The sequence below is a fragment of the Cyprinodon variegatus genome, unplaced genomic scaffold (genome assembly GCF_000732505.1).
Source record: "Cyprinodon variegatus isolate N-32 unplaced genomic scaffold, C_variegatus-1.0 Scaffold535, whole genome shotgun sequence".
In the NCBI taxonomy this organism is placed as follows: domain Eukaryota; kingdom Metazoa; phylum Chordata; class Actinopteri; order Cyprinodontiformes; family Cyprinodontidae; genus Cyprinodon; species Cyprinodon variegatus.
Window position 1 is genome coordinate 360,382 of NW_015150988.1, and position 14,136 is coordinate 374,517.

The 14,136-nt window shown below is 35.9% G+C and overlaps 2 protein-coding genes across 3 annotated transcripts; one reads left to right on the forward strand and one right to left on the reverse strand.

Moving 5' to 3' along the window:
• Nucleotides 1-213: 213 nt before the first annotated feature.
• Nucleotides 214-6,097, reverse strand: polr2e (polymerase (RNA) II (DNA directed) polypeptide E, 25kDa). The gene is made up of 8 exons (XM_015391320.1): nucleotides 5,922-6,097; nucleotides 5,386-5,560; nucleotides 2,326-2,441; nucleotides 2,139-2,219; nucleotides 2,002-2,060; nucleotides 1,827-1,905; nucleotides 982-1,054; nucleotides 214-344 (listed from the first exon to the last, which is right to left on the reverse strand). The coding sequence occupies exons 1-7, from the start codon at nucleotides 5,976-5,978 to the stop codon at nucleotides 989-991; spliced, it is 633 nt and encodes a 210-aa protein (XP_015246806.1). The 5' UTR covers nucleotides 5,979-6,097; the 3' UTR covers nucleotides 214-344; nucleotides 982-988.
• Nucleotides 6,098-6,685: 588 nt separating this feature from the next.
• On the forward strand, nucleotides 6,686-13,808 carry gpx4 (glutathione peroxidase 4). Of its 2 annotated transcripts, none has more exons than XM_015391317.1 (7): nucleotides 6,686-6,825; nucleotides 9,216-9,310; nucleotides 9,392-9,536; nucleotides 12,446-12,597; nucleotides 12,707-12,731; nucleotides 12,852-12,911; nucleotides 13,472-13,808. In XM_015391317.1, the coding sequence occupies exons 1-7, from the start codon at nucleotides 6,733-6,735 to the stop codon at nucleotides 13,502-13,504; spliced, it is 603 nt and encodes a 200-aa protein (XP_015246803.1). In that variant the 5' UTR covers nucleotides 6,686-6,732; the 3' UTR covers nucleotides 13,505-13,808. The 2 variants fall into 2 exon arrangements, with proteins under 2 accessions (XP_015246803.1, XP_015246805.1); XM_015391319.1 differs by lacking the exon at nucleotides 6,686-6,825 and adding an exon at nucleotides 8,885-9,024.
• Nucleotides 13,809-14,136: the final 328 nt, after the last annotated feature.

Sequence of the window (14,136 nt, forward strand, 5' to 3'; positions counted from 1 at the left end):
TGTAGATTTCTGCCACTATGATGTTGCTATGGTGATGAGCGTAGAGGAGGAAGTACTAGCATGCAAAACGCAACGTAAAAAATAGAGCATTAGAAGCTTCATGCAGCCGCAGCAGCAGCATGCCCTTCAAAAGGAAAAAGAAGGTAAGCTCTTACATCCTTCACAGCTGAATGAATTGTGCTTTAGGCAGCTTTTTAAATAAAATAAAGTAGATCAGGTTAAATTTTGACTTTATTTTACAAAAAGAAAAACAGTAAATAATGGAATCTTGAAGTTAAAAAGCAAAGATTTTCCACACAAGTAAAAAATGGACTTCATGGTCTCTGAAAGTCGAGTCAGGTGATCTAGGACAGAAGACAGAAAAAAATCCATTTAGATTCTGCAAGAGTTTTAGACAAATTAGAAGAATATATATATATAAGTACAAGTTTATTTAAAAGTAGTGTTGCACCGATTCCAGTATCAGGCGGGACCCCGATCCAGCACTAAAATATTGGCATCGGCGAGAACCAACTAATAGGGCAACGACACCATTCTGATGTTTGTATTTCACTTGAACGAAGAGCCTTCTCTCTCCCGACACTCAGTGTTAACTTTCGCTATGAGCTCCAGACCAATGAGAGCGGGCCAATAGCTGCTCTTAACCAATGACTGGGCAGCTTTTTCATGCGGTGGGAAAACCAACCAGGATTAGAAAATGTCTGTGGTGAGGAAGTATTTAGTCACAGAAACGCCGGCGAGTACGTTGGCTAAATGCACGATTTGCATGAAAGAGAGGTGGAGTGAAACCAGGCAGTTTCAATACCTCAAACCTGATCAAACATTGCCATGATGGCAATTATTTTACATCCAGGTAGAATGCAGTTCTTCATATACACATCAATTTCAAACAGATGGTATCGGTATGGGCGGATACTGCACAGCTAGGTATCAGGGCCAAAAAAATGGCATCGGTGCAACACTATTTAAAAGCTAACGTACCTTTCCGTCACTGGACCAGCCTGTAGGTGATGTACCTTCCTGCTGTTTCACTGGGTCTGATGATTTTAACAACCTGGAAAGAAAAAAAACATCTGAAATGGTTTTTACAGCCTTACAGCAGTGATGGTGAGAGATCCAAGTATTCAAATTAGACAGCAGTAAAAGGAACTGGCAGAGTTAGTTTGGACAAAGGGTTCCCTTTAAAGTGCAGCAATGATGCGCATCTGTGGGGTTTTTTTGTTTTAATCTGAGCTGCATCTATAAAAACAAATTTTTCTTTTTGGGAAATCCAAAATCGCCTATTTTGCATACCCAAATGGAAAAGCAAATAACTGATGAACTGTAAGCCCAAATTAAACGTGTGATACGTTATTTGAAATCTAACACCTTCTACTTTCTGAATATGTAGATGAAGATGTATGGGTGAATAAAACACCCAATCTGCATCAGTTCAAACATGACTCAAAGTTGTTTTTTTATGCTCGAAAATCAGTCTTTTTTGAACAGCAGTAATAAAGACATGCCTGCTTGTTGTTGTTCTTTGTTTTGGTATATTTTGTCATGCTGCTATATCTGTTAATTATGCTTTGGTGTTCGTTATGTCCATAAAATGAACTAGGTGGTTGAATTGTGGGGAATTTAAGCTTTCCAATGATGTCTAACAGCTATATTGGTAAACATTTTACCAGTGGAATTTTCATGCATTCCCAGTTATTAGTAAAACGGGTAGCCGGCGAGCAGCTGGGTTTTGAGAGGCTAAAGACGTTTGACCCGTTTAAAATGTCAATATTTCTCTCAGGCTCGTATTTATTACATCAGGCCAATGAATTATCAGTCCGATTTACCTGTCCTCTCTTTAGTCCAAAGTAGCGAGCCACAGGGTCTCCAGCCTGTATCCTTGGTAACTGGCTCTCCTTTAATTTACTGAAGTAAACATGTTAAGAAAAAAAAAGCATGGTCGTAAAAGAAGCTTGATACAAGAAACATCTCTGAGCTTTGCTGCAGAAACAAAAAGGATACTATCTTGCCAGAAGTTCGGTCACTTCCTCTTTTGTCATGACGATGTGTTCAGGAACAAGCTGAAAATCAAGTAGATGCAGAACTGAAACAGTGGATCATTATTTGGTGCATGGTAAAACAAACTGATTGGTGTTCACCTCGTGTTCAGTGATGTTTATAAGCAGCTCCTGCTGCAGAAACTGCTCCAGTATGTACTTGGGTGCCATGTCCACCAGAGACTGTAACACGTTTCAATTGCAATGTTTAGATAACTTCCAGGACTGTTACGTTTCCAAACATTTTTTCAACATGCAAAGCGGATCCAAATAATGTAAATGCGTTTACCTGCTTGGCTGACGGCGTCATGCCCATTTGAACAACAATAATGGCTCTAGTGATGTTCTCTTCCTGCATCCTCTGGCAGTACATTTTGATCGTTTTAATCCCCACCTTTGGTTCCTCTGGAGGGGAGGACAATTCAATTCCGTTCAGTTTAATTCTATAGCACCAATTCATTAAACATCTCATCTCAAGGCACTTTACAGTTCACCAATGATGACTTCATTCACTTTTATTTCCACCCATCAGATCAAACAAACTTGACTCAAATAAAGCAATAATACCGCTCTGTGACTTATTTCTAATGAAGGTACATAATCTTTCTCATAGACCTTTTACATTTTTCCTCATTTTAGGGCTTTTTTAAAGCCAAGTATTTTCTGTAGAATACAGCCTATCTATGGTAAACCTATGATTATTTAAATCAAAAAGGTGTTTGATCTCTCAGTAAAAGAGGACACTATTTTAAGCATAACAGACTGGTCCTTTAGACACATAACCTAAGGGTGTTTTTTCACACATCTGTTAGAAAAAACTTGCAAACAGTAACTTAGTCGACTAAAGGACCTAATATCTCATCTCATGCATCGGGCTTGTTAAGATTTTTTTTTCCCGATCTGTTGAAGACAACATATGACTCTACACATCCTTAAAGGATAGAACTTTACTTCAATTTATTGAGTTGGGTTTTTTTGTCTATTTTTTAAAAATACACTTTAAGGTAACAGAGTACATGTCAAACTAAATAATATTACTTCAGCGATAGTTTCAAGGTGTTGCTTCATGGTATATCTCGTACCATGTCTCTCGGTTGTGCTGTTCTTTTTGCATCTCGTTACAGGTGATGAAGCAGACTGTAAATGTTTTGTCATTGTCTCCTTTCTATCTCTTCTTTCTTTCATCTTTTCTCTTTTTTTCTTCTTTTTCTTCTTCTGTTTTTCTGCTCTATTTACATTGCAGTGTCCATATGAACTGTAAAACTCCCTGCATAATTATAATAAAGCAATTTATATGCATGAAACAAGTGGAGCAATATGGCAATTGCTGTACTGCTCCACTTGTGAAAGTAAAATCTGTTGGGCTCTTTTTGGCATCAAGACACTTATTCTTATTGCCACATTGCCAGACAGGACATTGTAAAAAAAAAAAAAAGAAAAAAAAAAAACGCTTTAAGCAAGTTTTATCTGGAAGATACCGGTTTGTAGTTTTCCTCTTGAATCTAATTGCTGTTCATTTGTCTGACGGGGCAAATGAAGGAGGCTCAGAAAATTAAGAAAAAAAAAATGCCAAAACATTTTTTCATGAACATAGAATACATTTTTAATCATTACTAAACTATAACCTGTAATAATATATAATTTTAACATGAAACACCATTGGGGACTTAAAATTAAACTTTGGGGGTCCCCCATCTCAGTGTGTCTCCCACCTTGGCTCACTTTTCCCTTTTGTAGTAATATACATGTGTGAGTTGGACTTTTTAAATCTACAGTAATCAAAGCAAAACACCAGTCCGATTGAGGATAGTGACATGGAAAACATAAAGCACTGCACAAACATGTTTCAGTGGTTTAGCTGGTTTTGTTCTGTTGTTACCATCATTAATCATTTATCGAAAGATACTAAATTAAAATATGTTTGTAAATACATCTATGCTAAGCAACAAGAATGGGAATAAAAGTTTCTTTCCATATTTCGTAGCATCGTCTTTTAGATTGCAAATGGATTCCCCAACAAATAGCTAATGCTGTTTGGGAACCCCTGAAGAATGAAAACATTGGTTCAGCTTGTTTGACCAAAAATTTATACCAAAATTAATATTAGAAAAATCCTCATTTATGGATCAAAGAATATATATACACCTAACTTTGATCCATTTTTATTTATTCACTAAACACATGCTGATAAAGTGTTCATGAACTAAAAAACAGAGTTTTTATTCCTTAAGCAATTATTAGATTGGAAAGAAAGAAATAAGTATTGTACAATTAAAAAAAAACCTTAAAAGTTAATTATAGGACTTGAATGCAACGTTTTCATTCTCAATACAATTGATATAAAAAAAAATGTTTAATGTCTAATGAAATATTAGGGCCAGGTTAGAGATTTATGTTTACTTTTAAATACAAGAATAAAGTCATAAAATTATGAGAATAAAGTCGTAATATTACGAGAGTAAAGTCGCAACATAATCAGAATAAAGTCCTTTTACAAGAACAAAATTGTAATATTACGAAATTCAAGTCATAAAATCACGAGAATAAAGCTGAAAATAATGAGAATGAAGTCATAACTCAACACGTTTCAGAAAGAAGCTTCATTTGCACAATCATTTCAAACTTCTGATACTGAAAATATTTTATACTGCTGCGCTAAAAACTTCATATTTCCTTATTTTTCAAACTGATGCCAAAATATAACTTCACAAGATGCTCAACATTCCTCATTTTACGGAAGAAAGTGCTTCTTGCAGGAGTTTACATAAAATATGACTTAATTCTCTTAATTTTATGAATTTATTCTTGTAGATTTACGACTTTATTCTTGTAATGCTACAATTTTATTTGTGTAATATTTATTCTCCTAATGTTGACACTTTATTGTTACATAACAACTTTAATCAGAATCAGGTTTATTTCCATTGTTAGTGAAGGAGTTCACAAACTAGGAATTTTATAATGTTATAACATTATTTTTTATAATGTTATGATTTTATTCTCGTATTATAAATAACAATAATAATCATAATCTCTAGCCTGGCCCTAATACTTTGTTGTTTTAATGTGATTCTAATATATAAGCAATATATCTTTATCCTTCTGCAAATTATTATCTTATTCTGAAATAATTTTACCTAAAGGGTTACAGTATATTTATCTCTAGTGAGGGGAAATAAATTGTCTTAATGCTGCCGCTAGGAACCAAAAATCATCCAAAAAATTCTTCTACTAGTTCTAGCATCAAGCATGATCATTTAGAAAAAACAGACTCAGATTAAGAGAAAAAGAATAAAAATAACCTTTAAACACAGCTATTTAAAGACTGAATCCTAGAGGAAAGTCTCACCAGGAAAGAAAACAAACATCTGGTCTGTGGGATCATCATTATGTGCCACTAGGACAGTAAGGTCAGTGCGTCTGGGACGGCCTTCGCTGGGTTTGTCTCCAAACTGACTCTTGAACTCATCCAGGGTCTGATCCAACTCGTCTTGTGTCACCAGATAGCCTCGATCATGGCACAGCTGTGGAGGGAATCATTAATAACTGGATTAATAACATTAATAATTGGGCTGCTCCAGTCTAACAACTAGACTTTGGTTTTATCTCTGACTTATAATGGCTATGAAAATAATAACAGTGCTGGCACATTGCAGGAACAATGTTTGTCTCATATTGAAATTAAATATACAGTTTTTGTAGAAAACTTTTTATTGACGGTGTGTTTCATCGTTAGGCTGCTACTCTAATAAACTAAAATGATTCAAAATATAAAAATAGACGCATCTAACTCAGTCAAATGTTATGGTTTCCAAACCACGGAGTGGAGCTCTGCATAGAAACAAGCTAACATGCTAAGGAAGATAACTTTCAGATCTAACGAACCTGCATGATGGTTTTACGGATCTTCCACAGCCTGTAAGTTTCCTCCTCATCATCCATGTTGTCTCAAATAACCAAATATAGCAAAATAAACACAAACTTTTCAGTTTTTTAATAGATATATCAATGTTGCTCCTTCTTTTCGACAGCGCGACGCACGCTTTCCTTCACCAGCGCAGGCTGATGGCGTCACAAGGCAGCAGCGGAATAATAGGTTAATAAAGCCACCATACTGTGAGTGGCAAGCTCATGTTTAAATCCCCAACAGGAAGCTATATCTCTTAAGTTTTTTTACTAAGGAAACGTTAAAGTTTATGTTTACGTAAATACGTTAATATTTATTTTATTTAAAAAGAATCACAGAGAAATAAATTAACTGTAAATCAAAAAATCTACAGTCGTATATATACAGTCGTATTTCAGCTCTAAAATACACCAAACAATTTTATTAGATTGAATTTGGCTTAGTACTGTAAATCAATCATTTTAATAATTGTTTTCAAAGTATTCTGCTTTTATCTATACTGCTTTTATTGTGCTTTGATAATGCACTATATTTTTTTATTTTTTTATTATTTTTTTTTTTACAGCCTTGGATTTGCTTTTAAAGTGAACTCTCTTATCCTTTTTTGCATGTTTCTGTTTTTTATATTGTTTTTATCCAGTGTACCTGACTTCAGATTCTTTCTCTAGTTTATGTGGATTAGTAAACTGTAGCTCCGCCCCCTTGCGGTCGTTTCACAACATGACTCTGCAGGGCGGAGCCTGGCAGCTGCGGCGGACATGGACCCACATCTATATAAAAGCGCCTAAAATGAGGCCCTTATATGTTATTTTGACAGTAGGAACTTTAGTGAGCAGCGGGTCTCTACTGGCGCTGATACTCTACTTTGTTTTATCCTCCACGGTAATGTAAAACTCTGATCCTTGGTCTGTATTTTGTGCGCTCCTGAGATTTCCTCACGTTTTGTAACAGTGAACAACCTGCCAGCTGTAACAGCAGATTTGTTTCCAGTGTCGCTCTCGTGTTATTGTGCTTTGATTAACGCCCCCTGGCATTGCTTTGGCCCCTGCACCGTTTCTAGCCTGTGATGTCCCTCCAGCTGCGCCACTCTGATCAGTTTGCACTGACCTGGACAAATATCCACAGTAGCAGGATAATAGATCAGGACACTCAGTTTCTCTACGTCATCAACTGTCTGTAGCTGCCATCAGCTGATAAGCATATCATCTTTAAACACAGCAGCATACATCTTTTCAAGTTCTATAACTTAATCATAGGACTTCATTAAAATAATTAGGCTATTTATACCCATTCATTTATTTATACATATATGTCTGATCACACATATCTGGATGTAAAATATCTTTTTTAATACATAAAATCCAGACATCGAGGCATTATCCCAAGCTTTGAACAACCCTGATCTTCATAAAAAAAAGGAAGCCTAACTTGGGGCTATCATCTAAACCTTGCTACCAACCAGTGAGTTTTAATCAGCAAATGAACCATGAGGCTCTGGATGGGAAAAACAGATATGTGGAAGGTGTGCAGGAGAACATAGCAAAAGGTCTGAGGACATAAAAAAATTGAAATTTGAGCTTGGAATTACTTACGCTGAAGCTGCAAAAAGGATCCCATCTCAGTTAGAAAAACCCAAACCAACAGTTCAGCACATGGCAAATTCTCCTCTGGAGAAATGTCCCAAAATTGAAGAAGACTCACTAATTTTTAAAAAGAAAGATTTTGTTCTATTCATGGTCGAAGTGATCAATTGTACTGCACAGACGACAAAAAAACCCAGAAAAAATCAAAATAATAGTGAAGGCTGCAGAAAAATATCTGGAAGTGAAAGATTTAAACTGGGAAATGGCTGAAAGCATGATGGGAAAACCAATAGGACCATCAGAAACTACAGTAGCAGAATGACAATGACTTAAAGATAAATAAAAATTATAAGGGCAAATGTGACTTAGTATTTATTATGTTGGGTTAAGTTACACAGGGTTTTTTTGTTAGTTTTTGTTTGTTTGTTTTGTTTCTGGGGTGAATTGTTTCCTGTTTCCTTGCTTTACTCCATATCAGTTGGTGCCGGTAATGCACTTCTCACAAGTTTGCCAACCGCCATATAACCACATAAGAAGAAGAAGAGGCTTTAGATGAGCTGCAGAGATCCTCATCTTAGAGGGGAGGGTCAGCTGGTGCACGAAATCCACAAAAAGGCAGGGTCACTATAAGTAAAGCAGGGGACCCAGAATATGTGGAGGAAGGTCAGCGAGACCAATATTGGCGTACGGCCAAAGTGTTTGACAGAAGACGGATAGCCTTTGTTAAAGCAAAGTAAAGCGATTGGTTGCATCTACAAGAAAAGCTCTTTTTTAGCAGAAAAGTTGGCTGTAATGAGATAATAGATGAGAAGGCCAACATGTAAGCCTTTAATAAAGTTTGCTTTTATACTACACTCTTCTGTATAACTGTATTTTTCTTTTTTGGTAATTTTATAATTTTTCTATAACAAAAACAACAGGATATTATTATCTGTCTAAATCTAAAGAGCACAGTGTGAAATAGCCCCCCCCATCAGCTTATACAACACTTTTCAGAAACCATCCAGAAAAACACAGACCCTTCTTGTTGTCTAGGATCAGGATTTGTTTGTTTTTAAGCTTTTCACTCAGATGTACTTCAACCTGCATCTGTGTTCTAAACTTGATTGGTTCCAAACTGAACTGGATTATTAATTTAATCACATTACACAATGAGTTTACGTGTTTGGTCAGGCCGTTGCACTTTGCTCCGGCTTCCTGCAGCTTTGGTTTGTTTTTTTCCTAAGATTATCAAAAGGCTTTGAACTCCGGACTGCAGGACAAGCGCTTTTTCATCTGGATTTATTTGTTTAGAACCAAGGGGGCCAAGCCTATCATTTCTGTGAATTTGGTCCCACCCCCTTGATAGACTGCAGGCACCCCAGTGGGTGCTCTCTCAGTTGTGAGCAAGAGGTTTAGAGGAGTGATTGTTTTCTCCGTCTTCAGAGGAGCAAAGTGAGAGGCAGCCATGCGCCTCATAGGGTGCACAGTGCTGCTCTCTGTCCTGCTGCAGGCGATGGTGAGACGCTGTCAAATTAGGGCTGGATCTCATTTGGATTTTTTATTAATACATGTGCTTATTTGTTTTTAATTTTATAAACAGATTTGTTTCATTGCTAAATATATGGTGGATTATATTTATATAACTATGTTTTACTAGAGGAGCTAATATTTCTCTTCTAAAAGTCTAACCTCTGTTATCTCTAACAGTCGACGCCTGCAGAGGATTGGCAGAGAGCTACATCAATTTATGACTTTAATGTCACTGACATCGATGGTAACGTGATCTCCCTTGAGAAGTACAGGTCAGTCTGATGGAGATTATTTTTACTTTACTGCGATCATCCGTCATTTTAATGTTTTTTTTTTGTGTTAATTCCTTTCAGGGGTTATGTTGTCATCATCACCAACGTTGCCTCTAAATGAGGTAAAACTCCTGTAAACTACTCTCAGTTTGCTAAGATGCACGCTAAGTACGCTGAGAGAGGTTTACGCATCCTTGCCTTCCCCTCCAACCAGTTTGGGAATCAGGTACGTTTATATTTGCTCAAATCGTACTTTATCAAATCACATAGTTTTAGAAGTACACAGAGGTTTCAAGTAACAAAGTACAAATACTTAGTTACCTTACGTAAGTAGACATTTAGTCTATCTATACTTTACTGGAGTAAATATATTTTTAGACAAATTTGTACTTTCTACTCCTTATAGTTTAGTAATAGACTCATTATTTTTGTTTTATTTAACCTCATTTTTCATTACAGCCCATTGGTATTTAAAAAATTAAAAAATTTCTTTGTGGTTGGACTCAGTGCTTCCCCAACTTGTTCTTCACCACATAACAAAAATAAATAATTTTTCAAGATGATGCTAAGTTAGATTTGACACGTCTGCTATTAGTTATAAAACTAAGAAAATTACGTGTAAGGAAGTTATCATCAGAGATGGGAAGTAACGAAGTACAAATACTTCGTTACTGTACTCAAGTAGATTTTTCTGATATTTTTACTTTACTTTACTACTTATTTTTATGGCGACTTTTTACTTCTACTCCTTACATTTTTACACAAATATCTGTACTTTCTACTCCTTACATTTTAAAAAATTGGCTCGTTACTTACTAGTTACTTACTAGTTTTGAATCATTTCAATGGAGTTACCGTTATTATTTTTCATGTCATCAATACCAAATTCAATCTAATTGGATGGGAATCTACGTTGCATTTGACGCACCACTACAAGATGAATCGACAGATTTGGCGGTATTTATTGGCGGCGAATCATTGCAGCTTGGTGGCGGTGGCGTTAGCATAGTAGTATGGACGACGAGATGATTGAAAATGAACACAACGGAGATCTAGTCCTATTGGCAGACATCCATTTAAAATGTAGGCAACGGCATGAAAAAAGTGGTTTCTACTTTTACTTTTATACTTTAAGTAAATTTACAAGCCTGTACTTTGTTACTTTTACTTGAGTAAAGAAGTTTAATCAGTACTTCCACTTTTACCAGAGTATTTTTTAACACAAGTATCTGTACTTTTACTCAAGTACGGAGAGTGAGTACTTTTGCCATCTCTGGTTATCATCCAGAATTATAGACGGTGATCCTTTAACAGTGTTGTGCAGTAACCAGTATAAGTATGAGGTTTAAAGTATCCGTCCTAACTTTTTTCTTGCATTACTTTTACTTTTATCCTTTAAGTAGTTTTAAAAATGGTACTTTTACAGTTTTACTTGAGTTAAAAACTTAATTTCTTCTTCTTCACTTCTACAAAAGTGTTGTAAAAAAAGTAGGATTTATACTTCTACTTGAGTAATAAACATTAATACTTTTGACATGCCTGGAAATATACGTTTTCTTGTTTGGGACAGTGCTGCCTGTTATCAGTTACATCTTTTTGTTGCATTTGGAGCATTCGCTGTCAGGCAGCAGGATAATCAACAACCTGCCTGCTTTTTAAAGCTCAATGTAGTTTAGAGATATATAGAGAAGTTGATTTGAAACGTTTGTCCAGAATCCGCTCAAGAAGAGAAAGTCATGTTTTTTTGCTGTATGACTAGACTGTATGCGGCAGACAAAAAATATGTATATAGTATAAGTAAGTCAGTATTTTTTGAAATGTGTGTTTTTATACAATTTTCCAATTAAGTAAGATGATTTACATTTAAACAAAAAAAAAGTCTTACTTTTGAGTGCAATGTATATAAATACTTCATGCTTTTTGCTCATAATCAAGCATGTGGCATCATTTTGGATACTCAAACTGCAAAAAATAGAAATCTAATTATACATTTTATCTTGAAATAAGTGCATTTTTTCCTAAACTGAGGAGGTAAGTGAGACACTTTGCCAATGGAACAAGATAATATGCATTTAAAATAAGAAAAGCAAATTGCATTGTCTTATTTCAAGTACATATTATCTAATTATCTTATTTTAAGAGTAAATATACTAATTCCATTGGCAGATAATTTTATATACCTACTCAAATTAAGGGTAAATTGTCTTAATTTAAAACATTTTTACTTATTTCTAGATTTCGAAGTCCAGCCTTCCTTTTTATCAGAATTTTTTCAGTGGAGGTTCTAGATGAATATTTTTTCATGGCGGCAGATAAAAAAACGTTAACAAACCTAACAAAGAAATAAAACAAACAAGGTAAGAGGACATTGTTTAGTATTTTAGGTGAGACACAAATCCGAGGTTACAGACCCCTGATCTAACAGATGAAAACTGTGATCCAATATTAATACAGCCGAAGCCCAATGCTGACTAATTTTTAAATTATTTCTTAATTAAATTGTTACAGTAAAATATTAAATAGGTCTAAGTGACGAATTGGTTATAATTTCATCTGTGAGCTTTTTTTCATCAGAAGAAATTTAATTAGTATTACACCGATCAAACACTGATCTAAAGAGGTGAAAATGTTCTTAATGTGTTGTTTTGATCTTATTTTAAATGTAAATCATCTTATTTCATTGGCTAATTGTTTTATCTTTTTGCACATATCATAGGAAAATACAGTTAATTCAAGAAAAACTGACTTGGATTTCAGTTTTGTTTGCAGTGTATGTTGTTAGTAAAGGGGCCATAACAGGGGCCAGGACCTGATCTACAGAGGGGCCCTGGCCCTACAGGGTTACTAGAAGCTTGAAGTTAGCATGTTAGCCATCCCAAAGCAGTTTAGATGCGTTTGGCATCAATATCACAACGATAGCTGCATCGCACCGTCGTTTTAAAGCTTTTACCATCTAGCTGTTGATTTGAAGTTAAACAATGTAATGATGAGCCTTTCACTTTGCTGTGAAACAGACCTTCAGCATGACTCCACCACCACCGTACTTCACAGTTGGTTAACTATTTCTAGTTGTGAAAGACCATAAGTCCTTTCTGTGGTGCCTCTGTAGTTTGACCTTCTTGTTTCTGTCATCAGGAGCCGGGCAATGAGACTCAGATCAAGCGTTTTGCTGAGTCCTATGATGCCCAGTTTGACATGTTCAGTAAGATCGAGGTGAACGGCGAGAATGCTCACCCGCTGTGGAAGTGGATGAAGGAGCAGCCCAATGGGAAGGGAACCTTTGGAAAGTACGTTTATATAAATACTAAACTCATATTTTGAGCTATAAGGCCTGGAGCCCATTGACTTACACTAACTACTTTTTTCTAACACACTTTTTTTCTTTCACTCCTGCAGTAGCATAAAGTGGAATTTCACCAAGGTAAATGCATCTACGCATTTAGACCTTTCTTGTTTTATTAAAGGATCAATAAAAAAACTCTAACATTAACTGGAGAAGCTTTAGTTCATTTGGGTTTTGTTTTTTTTGTTTTCTATCTAGTTTTTGATCAACAGAGAGGGGCAGGTGATGAAAAGATATGGACCCCTGGATGATCCGAGTGTACGTATAAAAACCTTTCCTCTCTGAGCCGTAACAGACCGATTGATACGCTTTTATTTACGGCTCTGTAGGGAAAAACAACAGAAAGATGATCAGTTTGTGTCACTCGTTAAGTGGGAGTCAGTGTGCAGAATATAAAATCTCCACCTTTATCATGACACAATGATATATTAATTTATGTGGATGATGATGTCAGTCATGGTAGGATTTCCATTCAGTACTCTGGTCTGTGGTCAATATGAGGCCATATCCTCTGTCTTCTAGCAAATGTATTTATATTGATATCAACTAAAGTAAAACAGCTGAAATATAATTTGACTCTTACAGGCATCAGCCATTTAAATCAAAGGTAGCATTTATTTACTTATGAAAAAACAATGACAATAAATAACCTGATTTACGTGTGGTGGCTTGTGAATTTCAAAATAAAGGCGTATGTGTTGCATTAATTAGTATGTTAATAATCTAATTAATTTATCAGTCATTGATGTGTTGTTACACCTCTACCATTCAGGCTGATTATTCATGCAGATCACCTTTCACTCTGTCTTTGTTTCCAGGTGGTGGAGAAGGATCTTCCCAAATACCTTTAACTGCCCCCAGTCCTTCCCTAACAACGAATGCTCCACATATTCTGTCGCTTCCTTTCTTTCCTCTGCATCTCCAAACGCTGGTTCATACGGTAAAGGTCCACCTCAGACCAGTGACGGCCTGTTCCAAAACCCGCATGGCGGACAGGACAGACCTGATGAAAACGGCGTGCAAACCTTCTGAGGGGACCCCACAGCTGATTATGATCTGGTTCGTTGGAGAGAAGGAGAAAGTTTCCTGAGCACATCAAGAATCAATATCCCACATAAAATTTTGCTTTTGTTTCCCAAATAAAATTCACTGAGATCCAAATGCTGTTGTGTCTCCTGACAGTTTTTTTCAGTTAGCGCTGCTTTTTGCACAACTGACCAGAGATTGCAAGGGAAAGATACCAAATAATACAAATAATTTTCTGGAGTTGGCTTTCACATAAGCAGTATAAATAGCTGCTTAAGGGTGGGAACTACAGGGGGTGATGCTGCAAGAGCGGCACCAATGTGTAGAAACTGATTGGTCCTTTTTACTAATTGTTTGTATTTATTAAAAACAAAAAGCATAAAGTGGAACTATTCCCTCACTGCCTCTGATTGGACGTATTTGATGTACCTCCCTCTCAGGAGTGGAGCTAGATGGC